The sequence below is a fragment of the Pocillopora verrucosa genome, chromosome 3 (assembly GCF_036669915.1).
Source record: "Pocillopora verrucosa isolate sample1 chromosome 3, ASM3666991v2, whole genome shotgun sequence".
Lineage (NCBI taxonomy): Eukaryota > Metazoa > Cnidaria > Anthozoa > Scleractinia > Pocilloporidae > Pocillopora > Pocillopora verrucosa.
This window is the reverse complement of record NC_089314.1, coordinates 26166079-26188692: the sequence shown is the minus strand read 5'-3', so window position 1 is coordinate 26188692 and position 22614 is coordinate 26166079. Positions and strand designations below refer to the sequence as shown.

The 22614-nt window shown below is 36.8% G+C and overlaps 2 protein-coding genes across 2 annotated transcripts; both read right to left on the bottom strand.

Annotated features, from left to right (window-relative positions):
• Positions 1-287: 287 nt before the first annotated feature.
• Positions 288-3727, bottom strand: LOC131772367 (microfibril-associated glycoprotein 4-like). Its single transcript, XM_066164321.1, has 4 exons — positions 3510-3727; positions 3256-3376; positions 1507-1890; positions 288-1044 (listed from the first exon to the last, which is right to left on the bottom strand). Exons 1-4 carry the CDS (start codon positions 3720-3722, stop codon positions 779-781), a joined length of 984 nt encoding a protein of 327 aa, XP_066020418.1. The 5' UTR covers positions 3723-3727; the 3' UTR covers positions 288-778.
• A 7252-nt stretch (positions 3728-10979) lies between these two features.
• Positions 10980-14017, bottom strand: LOC131772349 (microfibril-associated glycoprotein 4-like). Its single transcript, XM_066164387.1, has 4 exons — positions 13868-14017; positions 13621-13741; positions 11696-12079; positions 10980-11245 (listed from the first exon to the last, which is right to left on the bottom strand). The coding sequence occupies exons 1-4, from the start codon at positions 14015-14017 to the stop codon at positions 10980-10982; spliced, it is 921 nt and encodes a 306-aa protein (XP_066020484.1).
• Between the last annotated feature and the right edge of the window lie 8597 nt (positions 14018-22614).

Sequence of the window (22614 nt, the reverse complement as noted above, 5' to 3'; positions counted from 1 at the left end):
GCATCGAATATCATAATTTGATTAGCGCTCGCTTAACATTTTAATGGTAAACTCTTTCTTAAAAATTTGGCTTCTGTTATTTCATGCATATTTTATTTCTGACAGCTTACGCTATTCAAACCTGTATGCATATTTCAGAACCAAACTACAGGATTCTATTTAGTGTAACCGGCGATAACAGCACACACTGCAATACACCTTGATAGTTTAAGATAGTTTATTGGGCAAAGTTTGAGGGGAAACTTTTTTCCGATGAAATAAATAATAAAAACTTGTATAACCGAGATTGTAGGAGCATAGGAGGTGTGATGGCCATGATGATACAAGCCATTACGATTCGAGCATAACTTTTGCGAATACCTCAGACCCACCTAAAATTTTATGAAGACAGGGTCTTTTCAGCCTCTGCCCCCAGGATATAGAATGTCTCACCCATAAACCTTAAACTGAGGTTTTTACTTTCCGTTTTCTGAGGAAATATTAAAGACGCATTTTTAAGAGCTACTTATGATTAGCTGTCAATTTCCTACTACGATAAGGAGCTTTTTGAATGTACCGCTACATAGATTAATAGATTAAGTCATTATTATTATGATTATTATTATCACTGTTTAATTGGCTGATTCTACAGAATCAACTATTCTTCTCTAAGCAAGAAAAACCTGAAGAACATTTCGCTTAGCTCCAGTTTTAGAGTGACTATTACATGCTAAATCAAGACACTCGTTTCCTTTGTTAAGTTGGTACTGTATCATTTTTGTGCCATAAACATGACGGTTCAGAAATCCACTGGTCTTATTTTCATCTCGGTTCTCTTTAGAGAGTAATGGTATCCTTTCCAGTGATTCCAGTTCACTCCATCAGCATAGGAGGGGTGATTGCCACGAAGATATAAACCATTAAGATTTGAGTAGTGACACCTCTCGTACCACCAGGCTCCTTTGAACCTAATGGCGCAGTTAACACCTCCATGATTGTCATTATCTCGATCTTTAGTGGTGAACGGCATACCGCGATGTAGAGCAAGAGAGTCACCAGAATTTCCTGAAAAAAACGATCCGCACTATGAGCATTACGTTCGACCGACAATGAGCAGTTCGTAATTCAAAAGAAACCTTGAAATATCAGGTAAGTATAATTTAACAATAATGATATGGAATAAAAGTATTGTTAGTAATATCCATGATTCATGTCGAAGACTCTAGGGATTGAATCACTCAATATGATAATGCAGATGAATGTGTTTGCCGAGGCACTCATAAGAGTTGGATTAGTTCGTCAGGTTAGCTGCATATGATCCACCGGCAAATACCTTTGGACTAATCAACGTCCGGTATGCGTTGTTCAGGATTGCATATCGATGAGCTGACATTACTTTTCTGTCTTTCAAAGCTATTGATGTAAAAGATGTTAACCATATTTACATTACTCAGCACTCTCCTCCCCCCCCCCCCCCCTCCCCCTCCTAGAATGGCAAGAATAGAAGCGACGAAATGACAGTTCTACCAGAATAGGAACCAAGGATCAGCTTGTACTTGTCTTTCTCACTCATAACACCAAACAAGTTATACTCGGCATAAGCTGTGTTCCCTTCAAAGTCCTCCAAGTCCACACGCAGCATGCCGTTATTATCTGAGGTCAGCCGGTGAATCTTGTCCAGTCCCAACCAAAACTCACTTTTCAGGTCACCAAAGCCATGTTTGTAGTCGTTCCAGGAGCGGTAGAAATCAACCGAGCCGTTCAGTCTTTTCTGGAACACTATCCAACTACCACCGGCTGTTGTTTGGTCACAGAATACATCAAAAGCAGGCAAATTATCAGGTTTAATGGTGTACACACCGTCAGCTGGTTTACCTGCTGACTTGTAGATTTCTGCGCAGTTTCTTTTGACTGAAAATCAGTAAAAACAAACAAAAATCAAAATAACACAAAACGCCCACTTTAAATGGTTTGGATGTTGACTGCTTTTTGTTTGCTACCTGACTACTGCTCTGGCTGATAAAACGTAATTCTGAACATTAACTAGTACCATTTCTTTTTCCTTAATATCTACCAGCTATATTCACGTAAAGTTACAGTAATAGACTTTTCCTTTTTAACTCGTGAATTGCGTGCATGCGCAAGAGCGAGTTGTAGATATGAAGTGGAGAATGGCACTCGCTCGCTCGCTCGATTGGTCGATTCCTGTAAACATTTTTTTCAATTTCAGGCTTTTGAGTGCATAAGAATAGTGGTGGGGTGAGAAAGAAGCCAATGATAATCTTGAAAGAGTTTATTTTTTTTTCGTTTAAGTTTCAACAAGCGGCGCCAGAGACTGGCAGGCGTGCGAGGATTCACACTGAAATAAGAGAACAACCTTTGTTTATAAAATTGTAATTTACAATCCTTGAACTTGAGAAGAATCGGAAGAATCATTAAAAATATCACTTACTCCGTAGCGGAGTTTACAGGTGTTCAAAAGCTTTTTCTGTTATGGTGTGAGATTGGGGACAAAATCGATCATTACATTTCGTATCGTGTACTTTTTCTGTGTGAAGCAACAAAAGGTGCCGGCGACTGACGAAATTACAGGTTAACACGAAACTCAAATAACACCTAAAGAAACAATTTTAGCTACCGATTTTCAGCAAATTTTTAAAGAACGATTTTCTTTTAAGTTTCAAGACAATTTGAAGATTCAAAACAAATATTACGCACTAAAATGCGAAAGTTATACACCACAAAATTGATAAATAGGCCTGAAATGGAATTCCATCTTGTTTTTGATTATACGTTGCCTAGCACGTGACCAAAATCTACCCAGGCGGAAATCCAAAATGACGGTGGCAGTCTGGGCTTAGTTATACCACTCAAAACTCGTTCCTGTATGTCTCATTTGATAAAGAGGGAATCATTCATGTTTTCATTAAGGCAGAGTCATCCACCCTTCTCAAATGTAATAGCATGATCATTTCAATTGTAATGCCTCCTTGTCCCAACGTTACTTTGTTTCTTTGCTACATTCGCGAACACTGAACTACTGCTCGTACTCTCAATATGACAATCAACCACAAAATTCCCAAAACCAGATAACATTAAACATAATCCAAAAAATCATGCAAGTCATCTGTCAATTCACGAGTTTGCTCACGGACCACTTTGATTAGCTTTACTTCAGTGGTTACTATTTTGTTCTTGAATTCAAGTTTGGGACTGAAGAAAGTAACTCCTCTCGTACTAAACGAGAGACTTGCCCACACAATCCTCTCATTTCACCTTCACTGATTTGGCAGGTTTCTCCAGTGAATCTTTCCCCACAGACACAACGAAAACCTTTATAGGTGAATCCAGCCTGACAGGTGCCACTGTTTAAGCATGGGCTGCTGCTGCATGGATTCTGTTAAAAAAAACAAAATTAACTTTTGACTTTGGAACTAATCTTCCTTATGTCAAGAATAAGATCACTTTAGCCTAAGAAAATTAAACAATCTCTTCAACCATCTCAGTTTCGTAAGAATGTGAAATGTTACCTCGATTGCAAGATAAGCGTAGCCTGGATTGTTCACGAGAAGAAATGAAGCATGGTTTTCCTCCGTGGCGTTATTCAAATCGCATTTTTGGCTTCCTCCTGTAACAGGTCCAACATTGATGGACACACAATTAGGCTCCATATAACACATTACTCTGCAGCTCCCCTCGTTTGGCACCTCTACACTTTTGATCACGTGATTTTTCATGGCCATGTTCGGTATTGGGTCTTTGAATTTAATGTGTCGACTGTCGTCGTCTGTGGTAGGCAAAATAAATACATCATTTAGTTTCCACTTACTCGAGATAATTTCTTATTTTCATCGATGAAAAAGGCACATTAAACAACTTTATTTCAAAACTGTCCAGCATGAGAACCCTGACGAGTTTTCCCTAAAGGTGATTCTCATCTCTTGGAAATTCAACGTAAATGGGAGGCTTTCATTACCAAAAATTAATTTTTGATTGTGAATTAATAAGCGGAAAGAAAATATTAAAAAAACATCAAGAATATTTTCATAGCGTTCATCAACGCACCACCATATCTGTGAATCGTTTGTTTTAATTCATCATTTTGAGCCTTTTTTAAAAATTTTACCTTTTTTGTATCTCTATTCCATATTAAAATAAAGTTCGGATATAACGCGCGCTGTCATTGGTTAAAAGAGCGTGCTCTATGAGAGTATAGAGCATAGAGCTGAGCTTAAGCTGTCGCACCATCTGCCAAATTGGATTATGTCCGATCTTTTCCAGGACTTTTCTTTAGCCTTTTTTTTTTAATTGAAAGTGATATTTCGAAACAAGTGAGCCGGCATGTAGCAACAGAACAACCAAACAAAGGTTTATAAACATGTTAGGCGCCGTAATTGACGTTGTTATAACTTGAGCAGAGACGAAAATCCTCAAAGTGAAAACGAAATGAACAGTCCTAATTTTGAAGGTTTTCACGCTTAGTTAGATTGCAAGCGAATAGTAATAAAAATCAAACATAGCTAACACTCGTATAGTATATAAAGTTCGAGTTCAAAAGCAAAACAGAACAAAACAGGAATGATAAAAAATAAAGCCAAAGTGGCATAACTGTTATAATTCATACTAATCATGACGGTGTCAGAGCGACTGCGAGCGAGCTACTGCGCTAACGTGGCTAGCTCGGAGATCGCCAGTGAAGCAAGCCTCAGAAATTACATCGACCGCCCTTCGTGTTAACAGTGAGCTTGCTCTGACGTCCTTTCCGATGTGTTGAGTGGTGAAGGCCACGTCAGTCACTGCAACCGAGTTTTGCGGCTCAGTCATCTCGAGCAATCTTCCAGTTCCGGTGAATTCGCCTTGAGCAGTTTGTTTACTATTTATCATGTGAAAAAACGTGCGTGTTTTTGTGAGCCACAATTCGGCCGGATTTCACGGAACATTTCACTTCCACTTAGAGACTAATAAAATTCTGGCAAAAGTGTGAGATTCGACCTGCCAAACTATTTAAGTTTGTAAACAATTGCAGAATGTGAACTTTGATGGTTTGACATTTCTGACAGCTTTAGTCTTGTACAGCCAATCAGATATTTGAACTGTTATAACAACGATTCTGATTGGCTTACTGTACTACGTCTCGTGTTTCTCCCTACACTTCTTTTTCGTGCTCGAACCGCTTCGTGTGTGCTTTACAACAGAACAGGGCACAGTCAAGGCTTCTGTATTTGTTAAATAGAAGACATTTTGAGTTAGATAAAGCGGATTGTCTGTTTTAACGTTATTTACTTTGATCAGCAGGTAGCATATGTAGTTCGTGTAATTGTTTTGAGGAAACGACACCAGAAAGAGGAAACACAAAAATTTAAAAAGGGATTTATACTCACCAGTGCAACAGAAGCATGGTGGGAGAATAATTCCAAGGAAGATATAGAGAATACTAATGATCGCTTGAAGAGAAAACTTGAACTGCATCGCTATAAATAAATAATTAAATTCAAGGTAATCAGTATAATAGTGAGCGCCCCAAAATATAACCTTCCTGTTTTCCTGTAAATTTGAATGTTGACAAATGTTACGCAGTTGTCTGTACTGGAGTATTTTTAAATTCTTAATCTATCTTGTAAATTTCATCTTATTCTGATAAGTCATAGTATTTTATAAAGCTTCGAAGAGCTTGCGGCAGTTAAGTTAAGAGTAAGAAACAAATTTTTGCAGACTTGCTACTGAAAAAGATGTGAGATCACTTCTGAAAATACAAAATGTGAACAATTTATCCTGATAACTTGCGGCAATCAAGTTAAGAGCAAGAAACGAATATTTGTAGACTTGCTACCGACAAAGATGTCAGATCACTTCTGAAATAACAAATGTCAACAATTTATCCTTTTTTATCTCAAAATGTTCTTCACTACGATAGAACAGCATTGCACATTATTAATATGAAGATTAACTTTGTAGCAACTTTAAATTGAACAATGCGATAGAATGTATGTAAAGTACAGAGGCCTAAGTTTTTTATGTCTCGTTTTGCTCATGGTAGTTGAACAGGGTAGTTAGAGAAGAAGGATGAGACAGAATGTGAAATATCGTGTGGCTGAATTGACAGGAATTTACTCAAAATTTTTCTTAATCAATTCTACAATCAACGCAATTGGTCTGAGCAAGAAAGGCTTGGTCTAAGAAATATAGACAAGTAGCTCATAGAGATGTTTCTTACCTTCTGAGCGAAAAAGTATTTTTCCGTACTTGGTTTTGTTCTTGAGGGTATCAATAATGAAAACTTTATGGTGTCGTGCTTTTCTTCAATTTATAGAACTGTTTGAACCTCTGTAACTATGGTTATAAAACAAAACCGCTGTTTTATACGTCACAGTCCTTCTTCCTGTTCAGCTGTTCTTATTGTTGTTAATCATCAGGTCAAAGCTTTTGCGTTTTAATCTAAATGACTGCGGAGTCTCATCTTAGTACCACTGGGTATGACAGTCAATGAAATATTTCTATGAAAATCCAGTAGTATGTTCCGAAATACATATATCGCAAGTCTAACTCTTAAACAAAGCTGCAAATTATTTGGTCAAGACACTTTCAGCGGGACATGTAAGAAGTTTTAGAATTACACAACGTGGTCCTGTTTTCCTTAGTGATATGTGTTATGACAGGTTATGACAGGTCTACGTTTTTCAGTTAAAAATTTATGAAAATATGTCGGAATTTTTAGAACTACACAACGTGTCGCATTTTCCTCACTAAAAACTCACGTACATAGATGTTGTCAATGGAATCGTTATCTGTTTCTTCCTCTCCCTACGCTTTGGTATTCAATTTGGCTGGCGTTTCGTCCTGAAAACTGCATATGAGTGTCAAATTTAAGTTTCAGCTGCTCGTGTGGCGGAGAAAAAATAAAGTTTCGTGAGACGGCCATAATATTTAAAAGCAATATATGTGAGAGATTATCTGAAGTGAAAGTCTACATTTTCTGGGGTCGTTTCGTTTCAGTCGTTTTACTTGTTTCGTTTAGGTCGTTTCGTTTTGCTGTTTCGGGTCTTGGTACATGCCGAAATTATAAACGATATCACCACAAACTAAACATTTCGACTTAATATCTGTCTGCTGAAAAAACTGATCTTACTAGAAAGTGCCCAGAAACTTGGAAAAAATGGCGATAAAATGCAAGGGGTACATGACGACTTTGAGGTTTCTTTTTTTCACTCAAGAAGCCATAGGCCTGCTTAACGATAAAATATACAGTGTTACAGAGAATGTGATATACTGTTACAAGTAAGCGTTGTACGATACTGTAATTCTCATCGTGCGCGAAAACCTCATTTGCAGTAGGGTACTCTTGTTAAAAGAGGTTGTTATTAACCACAAGGTAACTTAGTTCTAATAACTGAGTTGACAATGCAAATGATCTCCATAAAGGGTTTCTAAGGCTACCATTTCGAACGCCCCTCAACAGAGCTTTATTAATAACATCATTTTCATCGTAGCTCGACATAATTCCTGTGAATACGTTGACCCTCGTGCAAAAAATGTAAAGTAGCTAACAAATATATTTTCTTACCTTCTGACTGACAAAATGTTTGTTGCACTTGATATTGTGTTTGGGTATGTCATGAGTGGTGAACATAAACGCCACAGGCCTTCTTCCTGTTCAGCTGTTCTACTTATTTGTAGTCATCAGATCACTGCTTTTGTGTTAACTGTGGATGACTGGTTTTCTCTAAATAACATTGTAGAAATATAATACTCAATGAAATACCTCAATAAGAGTCCTGCAAACAAAGCTACAAATGATGAAATGTGATCAATAATTGTAGGAACCCAAACACAGTGAGACAAAGTCTCGAAGGAAATCTGAAAGAAGCGGTTGACGTTGGCTTCTTTACAAAAAACACTCTTTTCGTAGAGTCTAGTAAAATATTAAAAAAGGGGTCGCAACTGCGCATCCGCATCAGATAAGCACTCGTTTTTTACGAGCGGTCTCGCGTGATATGAGAATTAAGAGGAGGGTACGTTTTAAAATAGATAAACCTCCTTCTGGCTTGCTGGTATTTCGGCTGATATTGTCCTTGGCTGAAAGACTGTCATAAAAGCGTCACATTTTCCCTCGAAGCTTTGCTTCTCGGCCAAATATTTTTTTTTAATTTTTGGAAAATATCTCAGCCGCGGACATTATCAGCCGATTTACCAGCCGCCCGAATGGGTTTATTTACTAATTAGTTGTATCTCAAAAACAAGCAGAATGTTAAGGCCGTCGGAAAAATCTTCAAACGGCCGTCAAAGGATACGGTCATTGTTCCAAACATTTAAACCACGAAAATACCGTATAAGGGGTCTTTCTTTTTCTATTAAATTAAAGTGAGGGTCTAAAATACCCCAGAAAATATCAGTGGCTAAAAAAGTGGTGTCGTGCCATCGTTAATAAAACTATTTTAAGTGCTGTAATCATGGTTACAAAACAAAATATGTTTAATAAGCGATGAACGGACGCGCTTTAGTTTTTCTTCCTAATCATACGTTCCAAGTGTAGGTATTCATCAGTTCATGGTTTTCGTCTTTTATATTTTTGATAATCCAGCACAAGGTTTTTGAAAAGTGCCCGAAAGTCAAATTCTATGAAAAAGCCGTAAATGATTAGATGTGAATGATAATTGTTGGAACACAAACGCAGTAGAATTGACAATAGAAAACATAAATATTTCTAGTTTAAGATCGTGTTTGCCTAAAATCTTTTGCTTTTTTAGCTGGTGGCTTTCTCTCAGGCAACCAGGATGAAGAAATGATACAGCAAAACGAAACATGCGAAACCACCCGAAATGACCAAAGCAAAACGATCGAAACAAAACGAACCTAACGACCAAAACGAACGACCGATATGACCCAAAAACATACATAAAATAACACGGGGTGGATCTAGGGGAGGCCACATAAAGCACAGTAGTCTATGGTCAAAGGTAGGGACCATCTTTGCATCGTACGTCCTCGACGTCAGAATAGGGTAATTCTGTTTTCCAAATAAGTGAGAAGTTCTTCTCAGTGCCATCGCCTGAGATAAAATTTCTTGTCGTTCTCATCATATATTCCATGTAGAATTTTTGCGCTTCTCAGAACGAGTTTTATTGCGTGGGGAGCCCGCCAGTTCGAACGACATTTCAACCTTACCTGTCCTTAAAGTGTTCTGGTTTCCGGTTCTCTGTTACAACTCTACTTCCGGTTATAATACTTTCAATTATCGAATGATACTCCTACATCACGTCTGACCATACGTTTTACGACTGGCATCCTATTTTATACAAACCCAAACACAAGAGCCAGCTCGTAGGCTAAACAGACGGCGATAAGAGGTCTTACATCCTGAGAGACACCGCCGGTAATCGGCTTTCATTGAATCCGTGCTGACCCTTAAGAATGACTACCACTTAATTTCTCCTTACATTGTTACCCCTGAATCAAACATTAAGGTCATGAGAAAAAAAGAAATGACCAACAACTGAAGAAGCTCTTGATCATTAAACAAATTCTCCCTGTCATCAGCTGAGAAAATGTATAGGGCGCAGTATGGAGAATACGCATCCTGATGTTAGGGTGTAAAGGGTGAAACGAAGATGAATCGTTTGAGCCTGCCACTAACAAATTTCTTTCTTTCACCAGAGACATGAATTTCAGAGCGTGGAAGGTGGAAACCTACCTGCAGATTCCTCGGTACATGGGACGCGCACCTAACGATGTAGACAAACTCACGTCTAAATTTAAATCTTTACACGAATTGGACGCCATAGCCGCAGAACGAGCTGAAAGAAAGGTCTACGTTTCTTGATTTCGTTCCCCATCGTATTGAAATTGTGAAAAACCGAAAACTTTTATGTATCATAGATTTTAATCATTTATAAGTAACTAAAACTGTAAGGAGTCCTCTTTCAGCCTGCAAAGATCACAATCGATCCAATAGGCCACTTTCGATACATCAAAATTCTAAAGTGGCTCCGAGGCTAGAATAAAACAAAACATATTTCACCTACTCATCCTTACATTTGTTATTTCTACAAACTCACGTTGTAACATAATCACCTGATGAGCCATATCTACAAAATGGACCTTGTGCGTGACAATGTGTTCTTATGATTAAAATTGCAATATGTTTATCAATAGCAGTGCACGGTATTTACTTTAACAAAAGCTAAGAAAATTGAAATAAAAGCAACATATGAAGCATTTTAGAATCATCGACATTACAGTGCTGCATTCCAGTGTACACTAGAGCTTGAAATATTTGTTTTTCTGATAGCGTTCTTTAGATTCAAATTATTGGGTAATTGTTTGGAGTTTCGTTATAGAAATCAAAGGGAACTAGAACTGAATTAGCGACTGGGTTTATTCTTCTGATCTTGACTTTAAAAAAATGAAGGCTGTGTGATAGCTTTGCGTCCCGTCAACTGAAAATACGGGTCAAAATTGTAAAGAATCAAAACTTGTAGAACCGAGATAAAAGGAGCGTAGGACGCCTGATGGCTATGATGATACAAGCCATTTAGATTCGAGGATGACTCTTGTGAATACCTCAGACCCGCCTAAAATTTTATGAAGACAGGGTCTTTTCAGCCGCGGCCTCCAGGCTATAGAATGTCTCACCCATAAACCCTAAATTGAATTCATTAGTTTCTGTTTTTTGAGAACAAATTAAAGACGCATTTTTCCACAGCTACTGATGATGAACTGTCAATTTACAACTATGATCAGGAGCTTTTTGCATCTACTGCTTTATAGATTAAGTTATTATTGCTATTATGATGATTATTATTATCGGTTAACTGGCCCATTCTACAGAATCAACTATTCCTTTTTTGAAAAACACGCACAAAGAAGCAAGAAAAACCTGAACAACATTTCGCTAAGCTCCAATTTAAGAGTGACTATTACATGCTGAATAGATTTGATCGAGACACTCGTTTTTTTGGTTAAGTTGGTACTGTATCATTGTTGTCGGCCATAAACATGACAGTTCAGAAATCCACTGGTCTTATTTTCATCTCGGTTCTCTTGAGGGAGTATTGAAATCCTTTCCAGTCTTTCCAGTTCACTCCATTAGCATAGGAGGAGTGATTGCCACGAAGATATAAACCATTAAGATTTGAGGAGTGACAACTCCTGTACCACCAGGCTCCTTTGTACATAATGGCGCAGTTGTGACCTCTCCTATTGTCATTATCTTGATCTCTAGTGGTGAACGGCATCTCGCGATGATTAGCGAGAGAGTCACCAGAATTTCCTGACAAAATGAGCCGCAGTATGAGTGTTACGTTTGACCAACTATTAGCCGTTCGTAATTCAAAAGAAATCTTGAAATATCAGATAAGTATAATTTAACCATGATGAAATGGAGTAAAAGTATTTTATTAATATCTATGATTTATGTCAAAGATTCTTGAGATTAATCACTCAATATGATAATGTCAATAAATATGTTTACCGAGACACTCATCATAGTTGAATTAGTTCGTCAGTTAACTGCGCATGATCCACCGGCGAATACATTTGGACTAATCAATGTCTGGTATTCACTGTTCAGGATTGGATATCGATGAGATTACTTTTTTTGTCTTCCGAAGCTATCAGTGTAAAATATGTTAAGCATATTTACATTACTCAGCACTCTCCTCCCCACCCCCCTCCCCCTCTTAGAATGACTAGAATAGAAGGGACGGAATGACAGTTCTACCTGAATAAGAACCAAGGATCAGCTTGTATTTGTCTTTCTCACTCATAACACCAAACAAGTTATACTCGGCATATGCTGTGTTCCCTTCAAAGTCCTCCAAGTCCACACGCAGCATGCAGTTATTATCTGAGGTCAGCCGGTGAATCTTGTCCAGTCCCAACCAAAATTCACTTTTCAGGTCACCAAAACCATGTTTGTAGTCATTCCAGTAGCGGTAGAAATAAACCGAGCCGTTCAGTCTCTTCTGGAACACTGTCCAACCACCACCGGCTGTTGTTTGGTCACAGAATACATCAAAGGCAGGCAAATTATCAGGTTTAATGGTGTACACACCGTCAGTTGGTTTACCTGCGGACTTGTAGATTTCTGAGCAGTTTCTTTTGACTGAAAATCAGTAAAAACAAACAAAAAATAAAATAAAACAAAACGCCCACTTTAAATGGTTTGGATGTTGACTGGTTTTTGTTGGCTTCCTGACTACTGCTCTGGCTGATAAAACGTAATTCTGAACATTAACTAGGACCATTTCCTTTTCCTTAATATCTACTAGCTATATTCATGTAAAGTTACAGTAATAGGCTCTTCCTTTTTAACTCGTGAATTGCATGCATGCGCAAGAGCGAGTTGTAGATATGATGTGGAGAGTGGCACTCGCACGCTCGCTCGCTCGATTGGTCGATTCCTGTAAACTTTTTTTCAATTTTAGGCTTTTGAGTGCATTTGATAGTATTTGGCGAGTAATGAACAAACGAAATGGCGACCTTTGTTCCTAAGAATAGTGGTGGGGTGAAAAAGAAGCCAATGATAATCTTAAAAGAGTTTATTTTTTTTCGTTTAAGTTTCAACAAGCGGCGCCAGCGACTGGCACGCGTGCCAGAATTCACACTGAAATAATAGAACAACCTTCGTTTGTCATAAAATTGTAACTTACAATCCTTGAACTTGAAAACAATCCGAAGATTCATTAAAAATATCACTTACTCCGAAACGGAGTTTACAGGTGTTCAAAAGCTTTTTCTGTTATGGCGTGAGATTGGGGACAAAATCGATCATTACATTACGTATCGTGTGTTTTTCTGTGAGAAGCAACGAAAGGTGCCGGCGACTGACGAAATTACAGGTTAACACGAAACTCAGATAACACCCAAACAAACAATTTTAGCAACCGATTTTCCGCGAATTTTTAAAGAACGATTTTCTTTTAAGTTTCAAGACAATTTGAAGATTCAAAACAAATATTACGTACTAAAATGCGAAAGTTATACACCACAAAATTGATAAATAGGCCTGAAATGAAATTCTATCTTGTTTTTGATTATACGTTGCCTGGCACGTGACCAAAATCTTCCCAGGCTGAAATCCAAAATGACGGTGGCAGTCTGGGCTTAGTTATATCACTCAAAACTCGTTCCTGTATGTCTCATTTGATAAAGAGGGAATCATTCATGTTTTCATTAAGGCAGTATTGCCTTGATTTTCCAATATTTACAATGATAGACAATAAATTTCACTTTTCACCTACATTTACTTCCAACCTTTTCTTTTGAACCAGAAACAAAAATTATATATATTTAAAACACATGACATCATTTACCCTTGTCAAATGTAATGGCATGATCATTTCAGTTGTAATGCCTTCTTATCCAAACGTTACCTTTGTTTCTTTGCTACATTAGCGAACACTGAACTACTGCTCGTACTCTAAATATGACAATCAGCCACAAAATTCCCTGAACCAGATAACATTAAACATAATCCAAAAATCATGTAAGTCATCTGTCAATTTACGAGTTTGCTCACAGACCACTTTGATTAGCTTTACTTCAGTGGTTACTATTTTGTTGTTGAAGTCAAGTTTGGGACTGAAGTGAGTAACTCCTCGCGTACTAAACGAGAGACTCGCTCACACAATCCTCTCATTTCACCTTCTTTGATTTGGCAGGTTTCTCCGGTGAATCTTTCCCGACAGACACAGCGAAAACCTTTATGGGTGAATCCAACTTGACAGGTGCCTCTGTTTAAGCATGGGCTGCTGCTGCATGGATTCTGTTGACAAAACAAAGAAAGCTTTTTTTGCAGACCTTCCTTATGTCAAGAATAAGATCGCTTTAGCCTAAGAAAATGAAACAATCTCTTCTACCATCTTAGTTTCTTAAGAATGTAAAATGTTACCTCGATTGCAAGATATGTGTAACCCGGATTGTTCGCGAGAAGGAATGTAGCATGATTTTCCTCCGTGGCGTTATTCAACTCGCATTTTTGGTTTCCTCCTGCAATAGGTCCAACATTGATGGACACACAATTAGGCTCCATCAAACACATTACTTTGCAGCTCCCTTCGTTTGACACCTTTGCAATTTTGATCGCGTGATTTTTCATGGCCATGTTCGGTATTGCGTCCTTGAATTTGATGTGTCGACTAGCGTCGTCTATGGTAGGCAAAACAAATATATGATCTAGTTTTCACTCACATGAGAAAATTTCTTATTTTCACTGATGAAAAAGGCACATTAAACCACTTTATTTCAAAACTATACTTCATTAGGACCCTGACGAGTTTTCCCTAAAGGTGATTCTCATCTCTTGAAAATTCAACGTAACTGGGAGGCTTTCATTACCAAAAATTGATCTTTGACTGTGAATTAATGAGCGGAAGAAAACATTTAAAAATATATCAAGGATATTCTCATAGCGTTCATCACCTTACCTCGATATCTGTGAATCCTTTGTTTTAGTTCATCATTTTGAGCCATTTATGTGCATGTAGTGAGGTCTTTTTGAAATTGGACTTTTTTTGTATCTTTTATTCCATAATAGAAGACATTTTGAGTTAGATAAAGCGGATTGTCTGCTTAAAGATGATTTGCTTCGATCAGCAGGTAGCATGTGCAGTTCGTGTCATGGTTTTGAGGAAACGACACCAGAAAGATGAAACACAAGAAATTTAAAAAAGGTATTTATACTCACCTGTGCAACAGAAACATGGTGGGAGAATAATTTCAAGGAAGATATAGAGAATACTAATGATCGGTTGAAGAGAAAACTTGAACTGCATCGCTATAAATAAATGATTGTAAATTCAAGGTAAAAAATATGATAGTTAGTGTCCCCAAATAGAAACCATCCTATTTTCCTTTAAATTTGAATGTTGACAATAGTTAGACAGATGTTCGGCATTATTTGCCAGCTTTGTCTACTGAAAGGGACTCTTAATTAGCACAAAATTTCGGAGGCAAATACTTCGGTGAGTTATGTTATTGGTCTAAAACACGTGGTTATGCTAACAGGCTTGTGTCATCCCTTGCGCAAAAAAGTGTGAATTTCTTCATATTAAATATTTATTTTCGACCGTGAATTAACCACTGCAAAAGGCGCAAAAAGACGAAAATAATAGACCGTTGTTGTTTGTCTGCATTGGAGAATTTTTAAATTCTTACTTTACCTTGTAAATTTCATCTTATTTTGATAAGCCATAATATTTCATAAAGCTTCAGAGAAGAACGAAATAGATCACATCATCCTTATCGGAGGTGAAAGGAGTTTATCGATATGTTTATTTTCAGCCTGTTTAACTTTGAACTTGCGGCAGTAAAGTTAAGAGCAAGAAACAAATTTTTGCAGACTAGCTACCGACAAAGGTGTTAGATCACTTCTGAAATGCAAAATGTTAACAATTTATCCTTTTTTTATCTCAAAATGTTAGTCAGTACGATAGAACAGCATTGCACATTCTTAACATGAAGATTAACTTTGTAGCAACTTTAAACTGAACAATGCGATAATATATATGAAAAGTACAGAGGCCTAAGTAATGGCTCGTTTTGCTCATAGTAGTTAGCATGAAACATCACCCGATTTTATCTTACTTAGACTGGTCGCAAGCATTCTATGACTTTCGGATGGTATTTGAGAACTTCAACCTCGAAACTTTCAAATTTGTAACAACTTTGACCAGAAGGGTGTGACAGAATGTGAAATATCGTGTGGCTTAATTTACAGAATTTAACACAAAATTTTCCTCGATCATTTCTGAAATCAGCGCAATTGGTCTTGGTAAGAAAGGCTTGTTCTAAGAAATATGGATAACTAGCTTACAGAGATATGCTTCTTACCTTCTGAGTCAAAGTGTTTTCCGTACTTGGTTTTGCTCTTGGGGGATATCAATAGTGAAAATTTTATAGCGTCGTGCCTTCCTAACTGTTTGAACCTCTGTAACTATGGTTACAAAACAAAACCGCTGCTGCCACACTCCTTCTTCCTGTCCAGCTGTTCTAATTGTTGTAAGTCATCAGGTCAAAGCTTTTGTGTTTAAATCTAAATGACTGCGGAGTCTCATCTTACTTCCACTGGATATGACAGTCAATTAATATTTCTATGAAAATCCAATAGAATGTTTTGAAAAACATATATCGCAAGTCTAACTCTTAAACAAAGCTGCAAATTTCTTGGTTAAAACACTATCAGCGGGACATGTAAGAAGTTTTAGAGTTACACAACGTGGTCCTATTTTCCTTGGTGATATGTGTTATGACAGGTTATGACAAGTTCACGTTTTTCAAATTAAAAATTTATGAAAATATGAATTTTTAGAACTACACAACGTGTCGCATTTTCCTCCGGAGTTAACCACAGTATTATATATAAGGTTATGGTTTTCCGATTTAGAAAGTATCTTGCAAAAAATGTTCTCCTCAAAATTATTCTTATTTTCCTGGGCAACCAGGATTAGGAAATAATATCATGAAACTAAGATCCGAAACTAAAACCAAAAACAGCAAAATGATAGGAAATAAGCGACATGCAAAACCACCGAAATGACCAACACAAAAAGATTGAAACGAAATGGACCTAACGACCAAAACGAAACGACCGAAACGACCAAAATGGTAGACAAAAAAAATTGATAAAAATAAATGAATGCCCAGGGGTGTCAGGCTCCAGTTGTCATATTCATCTCATTTAGATTATGATCTACTCCTAATCTGCCTCACGGGAGTTATCTCTCTATTACCATCAGCTTGGCGTGAGGCGTCGAGGAAACCATATTGAGAAAAAAAATCAATAAAAAACTCACGTACATAGATGTTGTCAATGAATACCGTTATCTGTTTTTTCTTCTCCTTATGCTTTGGTAGTCAATTTGGCCGGCGTTTCGTCCTAAAAACTACAAAAAAAACTAAAGTGTTTCGTCCTAAAAGCTAAAGTGTCTAATTTAGTTTTAGCTGCTCGCGTGGTGGAGAAAACATAAAGTTTCGTGAGACGGCCATAATAATTTAAAAGCCTTAAATGGGAGAGAATATCTGAAGTGAAATCTACATTTTCTACGGTCGTTTCGTTTTGGTCGTTTTGCTTATTTCGTTTTGGTCGTTTCAGTTTGGTGTTTCGGGTCTAAGTTCATGCCGAAATTGTAAACGATATCACCACAAATTAAGCATTTTGACTCAATATCTGTCCGCTGACAAAAGTGATCTTACTCGAAAGTGCCTAGAAACTCAGGAAAAATGGCGATAAAATGCAAGGGGTACATGTCGGCTTTAATTTTTTTTTCACCCAGGAAGCCATGGGCCTAAGTAATGATAAAATATACAATGTTAAAGAGGATGTGATATACTGTTACAAGTAAGCGTTGTACGATACTGTACTTCTCATCGTGCGCGAAAATCTTGTTTGTGGTAGGTACTCTTGTTCAAAAAGGCTGTTATTAACGACAAGGTAGCTTAGGTCTATCAGCTTAGTTGATAATGCAAATGTCCCCGTTAAGGGTTCCTAACGCTACCATTTCGAACGCCCCTCAACAGAGCTTTATTAATAACATTATTTTCATCGTCGCTCGACATAATTCCTGTGAATACCTTGACCCTCGTGCAAAAATTGGAAAGTAGCTTACAAATATATTTTCTTACCTTCTGACTGACAAAATGTTTGTCGCACTTGATATTGTGTTTGTGTGTGTCAGAAGTGAAAGTCGTGTCTTGTTACCCTCTAGAGAAGTGTTTAAAGTGCTGTAACTATGGTTACAAAACAAAACGGTTTCATGAGAGGTGAAAAAAAACGCCACAGACCTTCTTCCTGTTCAGCTGTTCTACTTATTTGTAGTCATCAGATCGTTGGTGTTAACTGTGAGTGACTGGTTTTCTCTAAGTAGCATTGGACAAGTATAATAGTCAATGAAATACCTCAATAAAAGTCCAGCAGAGGAGTTTTGAAAACTGAGTCAGCAAATCTAACTCTAAAACAAAGCTGCAAATGATGAAATGTGATCAGAAATTGTAGGAACCTAAACACAGTGAGACAAAGTCTCGAGCGAAATTTGAAACAAGCCTATAACGTCATAGTCAACCCATTAATTTTCACGTAATTATATTGGCTACTTTACAAAAAACATTCTTTTTGTAAAGTCTGGTAAAATATTAAAAGGTGATCGCAACTGCGCATCCGCATCAGATAAGTATTTGTTTTTTTCGAGCGGTTTCGCGTGATATGAAAATTAAGAGGAGGGTATGTTACAAAATAAATAAACCCCTTTCTGACTTGTTGGTATTTCGGCTCCCAAGATAAGGATAAGGTCCTTGGCTTAAAGACTGTCCTAAAAACTTCACATTTTCCCTCGAAGTTTTGCTTCTGGGCCAAATGTTTCTAATTTTTGGACAACATTTCAGCGGTGGACATCATGAGCCGATTTACCAGCCGCCCAAAGCGTTTATTTACAAATCAGTTGTATCTCAAAACAAGCGGAATGTCAGAGCCGTCCAAAAATCTTCAAACGACTACAGTTGTATAGATATCGGCTATCAAAGGATACGGTCATGTTCTTAACATTTAAAGCACAAAACACAATGGTTACAAAACAGAAAACGTTTAATAAGCGATGAACAGAAGCGCTTTAGTTTTTCTTCCTAATCAGTCATTCAAATTGTTGTTATTCATCAGCTCATGGTTTCGGTCTTTTAAATAGTGCCGGAAAGTCAAACTTTATGAAAAAGCCACAACTGATTAGATTTGGATGATAATTGTTGAAACACAAACACAGTAGAATTGACAATAGAAAACCTTAATACATTCAGTTCAAGATCGTGCTTGCCTAGAATTGTTTTGCTTTTTTAGCAGTTGGCTTGCATCGAAGTATTTGAGGAATTTTCAAAAATTTACCTTCGATTGGTTTTTCAAATTGATCGTGGAAGTACAACTAAGAGAATATTGATATTCTCTTGTAGAAGTATTATAAATAGTAGTGGTAGAAGTAGTAATTAATGGTATTAGTACAGGTAGTATCTCAAAAAGTCTGATTTGAACAACAAAAAAAAAATTAACTTATGGTGGACAGCAGTACAATTACATCCACCCACGCTCCTTCATACAAAGACAGACAAAAATTTGAAATTCAAATTCTAATCCCCTGCCAAATTTTTGATCAACGGTGTGGTTGACTAAAGTGCAAAAATGAAAATAATTATGAAAGGTTTTCAGATTCTTGGTAAGTAATCTTGCAAGTAGCTCTATATATTTCCTTGGACGAGAGCAGGTTAGTTAGCATTAAACATCACCCGATTTTATCTTAGTTAGACCGGTCGCAAGCATTCTATGACTTTTGGATGGCAATTGAGAACTTCAAATTTGAAAAAAAAGTTTGTAACAACTCTGAGCAGAAGGATGTGACAAAATATGAAATATTGTGCGGCTTCATTTCTGCAATCAGCGCCATTGGTCTGGTCTAGCTGCCTAACATTTCCTTGTAAATTAGTTGTAAGAATTTGGTGTTAGATCAAGATAAAAACTTCTACCTGATACAACTGAATATTCTCATTACCTGTTTGCTGGATAGTAAATGGATATTGTAGTGAGAAATTACATGTGAATCACTTCCGTGAGTTAAAGGGTTAAGTCCTCTGGTTTGTACGTTAAGTAATATGCAGGTTTTTATCTTTTCCTTGTTGTTGTTTATTATGTTCAGAAGGGAGGTGAAACCCCAACCAGTTGACACACCTATTTGTTTGTTTGAGGTTTTGCAGAGGTTTTTTTTTTCAGCCTTTTTGAACTGTATTTTTTTTCTTCTTTTATTGCACACTGAAGAAGGTACTTTTTGAACTGTATATTTTTTCTTCTCTTATTGCACGCTGAAGAAGGACTGTTTGTTTAAAGTGCTATAGATACACTTTCATTTCTGTTATCAGTAGGTAAAGCACTGGTCAGAGAAACTCGGTTGGTATAATGAGTTACTGGTATAAATTTTGACTCTATATTATTAATAACTGTAGTTTGTCATGATTTTATAATCATATATTGGTAACACATTCTAAATAATAATAATGAAATAAAAATTGTTACGGCTATTTTTCAAATCATTCAGTTGTGTACTTCACATAACTGTTAATAGCTGAAAATTTCCTATCTAAATTATCCATTTCTTTTTAGCAAACCGTTTTCTTGCTTATTTTTTTCAACATTTTCTAATAAAGTATAATAATAAGAAAATATTTTGATAATCTATCATAAAATGACGTCACTTCCGACGTGAACCATGACGTAGCAGCTGCATGAAGCAATTTTTGTTCAGGTGAGGAATTTGGAAGCAGGCTGGTAACAGAACACCAGATGAAGAGTATTGCAGTATTCTGGTTCATAAGGAAACCAGTTTACTGCCTGGGCTTCATCAACTGAATAAGACTAGCAGTACGCGGTCAAAAAAATTGTGATTCGCATTAGATGTGACCACATCTGATAATAATATTTTGTTATCAACATTGAAGCATCAAAATTTTGCAAGACTTTTACTTCACAGGTCAGCCAATTTTTTTTTTGTTTTTTTTAAACTGATGTTTATTACTTTCTCATTGAACAACAGCATTTTAAAAACAGACTGAGGAAAAAGAAATTTTCAACTTTCAATTCCTGCTAGATACTCTTTATTTTACTGATTTTTTATATCATAAAAGGGCAATACCTTAATACCCAACCCGACTGTCACATCAAGAGAATGGAGCAGGAGCCTTGCACTTACCCCATGCCCATTCTGATTTCCTTAGCTTTTTTAATGGGCTATTAAAGTAAAGACTAATAAGGGACCTTTTTTTCCAGCTGGTTCCAGAAAAACCCTCAAATCTGTAAATATTAAAGCTGAAAAATTTTCTTGCTACACCATGTTAGAAAAATAGATATTTTAGAACTTTAATTTTCAACTGAATAAATATTTATATTATTGTCTTTACACTGTGGTGCCAATCTATGTAAAGTCTTCTTCCCAGCTATTCTTTAAGATGTCACGCGAGGCTCCCTGAGTGTTGCATGACATTCCAAAACCACTGCAAAGGAGATTAACCCAGACATGAACTAAGGTGCATCTTCACTTCCTTCAAAAAATGCACCTAACACTGAGAATCTCTAGCAAGTGCAAGCACCTCTTCCAAGTGTAAGCAGCGGTGAAAGTCTTCTCCACATCTTCTTCATCATTCAAATCCTCATTACTTTCATAATTCAGTTCTTGGGAGTTTTCTATTAGCATATCTCTAGTTCTAAATAATTCTTCAGGTATATATGTCAGTATTAAAGGTGAGCAACAATGAATTTCTCCAATATCAATTGGATGAGCTTCTGTGTTGAATATGTAACCTGCAGAGCCAGGATTACATGAAGGTGATTGTGTTGCTTTGATTTGTTGATCCACAGAGCCATTGCTCTGATGAATGAAATTGTGTTCATCAAATAAAAGATATGAGTAATTGGTTGTCTCAGCTAAGAAAAAACACTCCGCTCTCTCCTCTTGCTCATGCGTTTTCACATCTTTTATCTAAAAAAATTAGTATGAAACCCAATTAACAGGGAGAAATCCTTTGATAAAGTATCCTCTTTCACACTTTACACATAAAAATCACTGTAGCCATATTCTATAAGTCCTTCAATTTTTCCTGGAAGTAAAATAAAATTCTCAAAAATATTATATTATACCTAGTATATGCTAATAAGTAAAACCTAAACTATCTTTGAAATGTAGCCCTTAAGAAGATAGAACGTCGCACAAGGGGCCTTTGAAAAACGTGGAACGTCAAACTCTTTCACAAAATTGCAAATAACTTAGCTTGGTAATTGGGCGATCAAAATATCACAGCACGTGAGCAATTGTTTAAGCGAAATATGTAATGTCCAATTAACTACAAATAGTTGCATCTTTAAACACAGAGTTGAGAGAAACAAAATAAGAATACCATTTAATTATTTTCTGTTCGAATATACTCATTCTTACATTTTGCATATTAACGAAGTAATGTAGCATAATGCACTATATGAGCCCTTTTGTCTACGCAAGTGACGTTTAGTATTCATGAATAACAGAGCGATACGTAATCGTAGGTAATCATATAATACGCAGAAATTATACAACATAGATTGCAAATGAGGGGAAGTCTTCGAAGCTACAGAGCCTTCGGGGGGGATAGACAAATTCAAAATCCTTTGATCCCTCCCTCCTGCGATAAATAATGACGACCCCCTACTCTTCTTGAAAGTCTTCTTGAAAGAATAACAGCTGTGTACTAACTAAATCGTTTAGTGTTTCGTGAAGCTGGTGAAAATATAAAACAAATCTTTCAAAGACTAAAATTTTATTTTTAGGTGTATAGCAAGGGGGATTCATCCATGCCTCAGTATCAAAAAATATACTAAGCCGGCAAACCCATCAATGCTTATTTTAGCGCGGAACAAGCTTGATCAAGTCATTAGTTTTTGCTAAGTAGGTACTTAATCACAATTATGACATAAATATGACAGTTCAGAAATCCATAATCTTTCTAGCCTTTCCAGTTTACACCATCAGCATAGGAGGACTGATTGCTGTGACGATACCATCCATTGAGATTTCACGCATGACACGCGCTGTACCACCAGGCTCCTTTGAACGTTTCTGTGATGACCATTATCATGATCTC

What these genes read in the sequence shown, in the direction of transcription:
- LOC131772367 (XM_066164321.1), bottom strand. Translation starts at nt 3,722, where the DNA reads ATGGCCATGAAAAATCACGTGATCAAAAGTGTAGAGGTGCCAAACGAG. An exon ending in AACCTGCCAAATCAGTGAAG is followed by an intron (nt 1,891 to 3,255) that starts GTGAAATGAGAG and finishes ACTGATTTTCAG; the next exon opens with TCAAAAGAAACTGCGCAGAA. An exon ending in GATCCTTGGTTCCTATTCTG is followed by an intron (nt 1,045 to 1,506) that starts GTAGAACTGTCA and finishes CGTTTTTTTCAG; the next exon opens with GAAATTCTGGTGACTCTCTT.
- LOC131772349 (XM_066164387.1), bottom strand. Translation starts at nt 14,017, where the DNA reads ATGTGTTTGATGGAGCCTAATTGTGTGTCCATCAATGTTGGACCTATT. An exon ending in AACCTGCCAAATCAAAGAAG is followed by an intron (nt 12,080 to 13,620) that starts GTGAAATGAGAG and finishes ACTGATTTTCAG; the next exon opens with TCAAAAGAAACTGCTCAGAA. An exon ending in GATCCTTGGTTCTTATTCAG is followed by an intron (nt 11,246 to 11,695) that starts GTAGAACTGTCA and finishes TCATTTTGTCAG; the next exon opens with GAAATTCTGGTGACTCTCTC.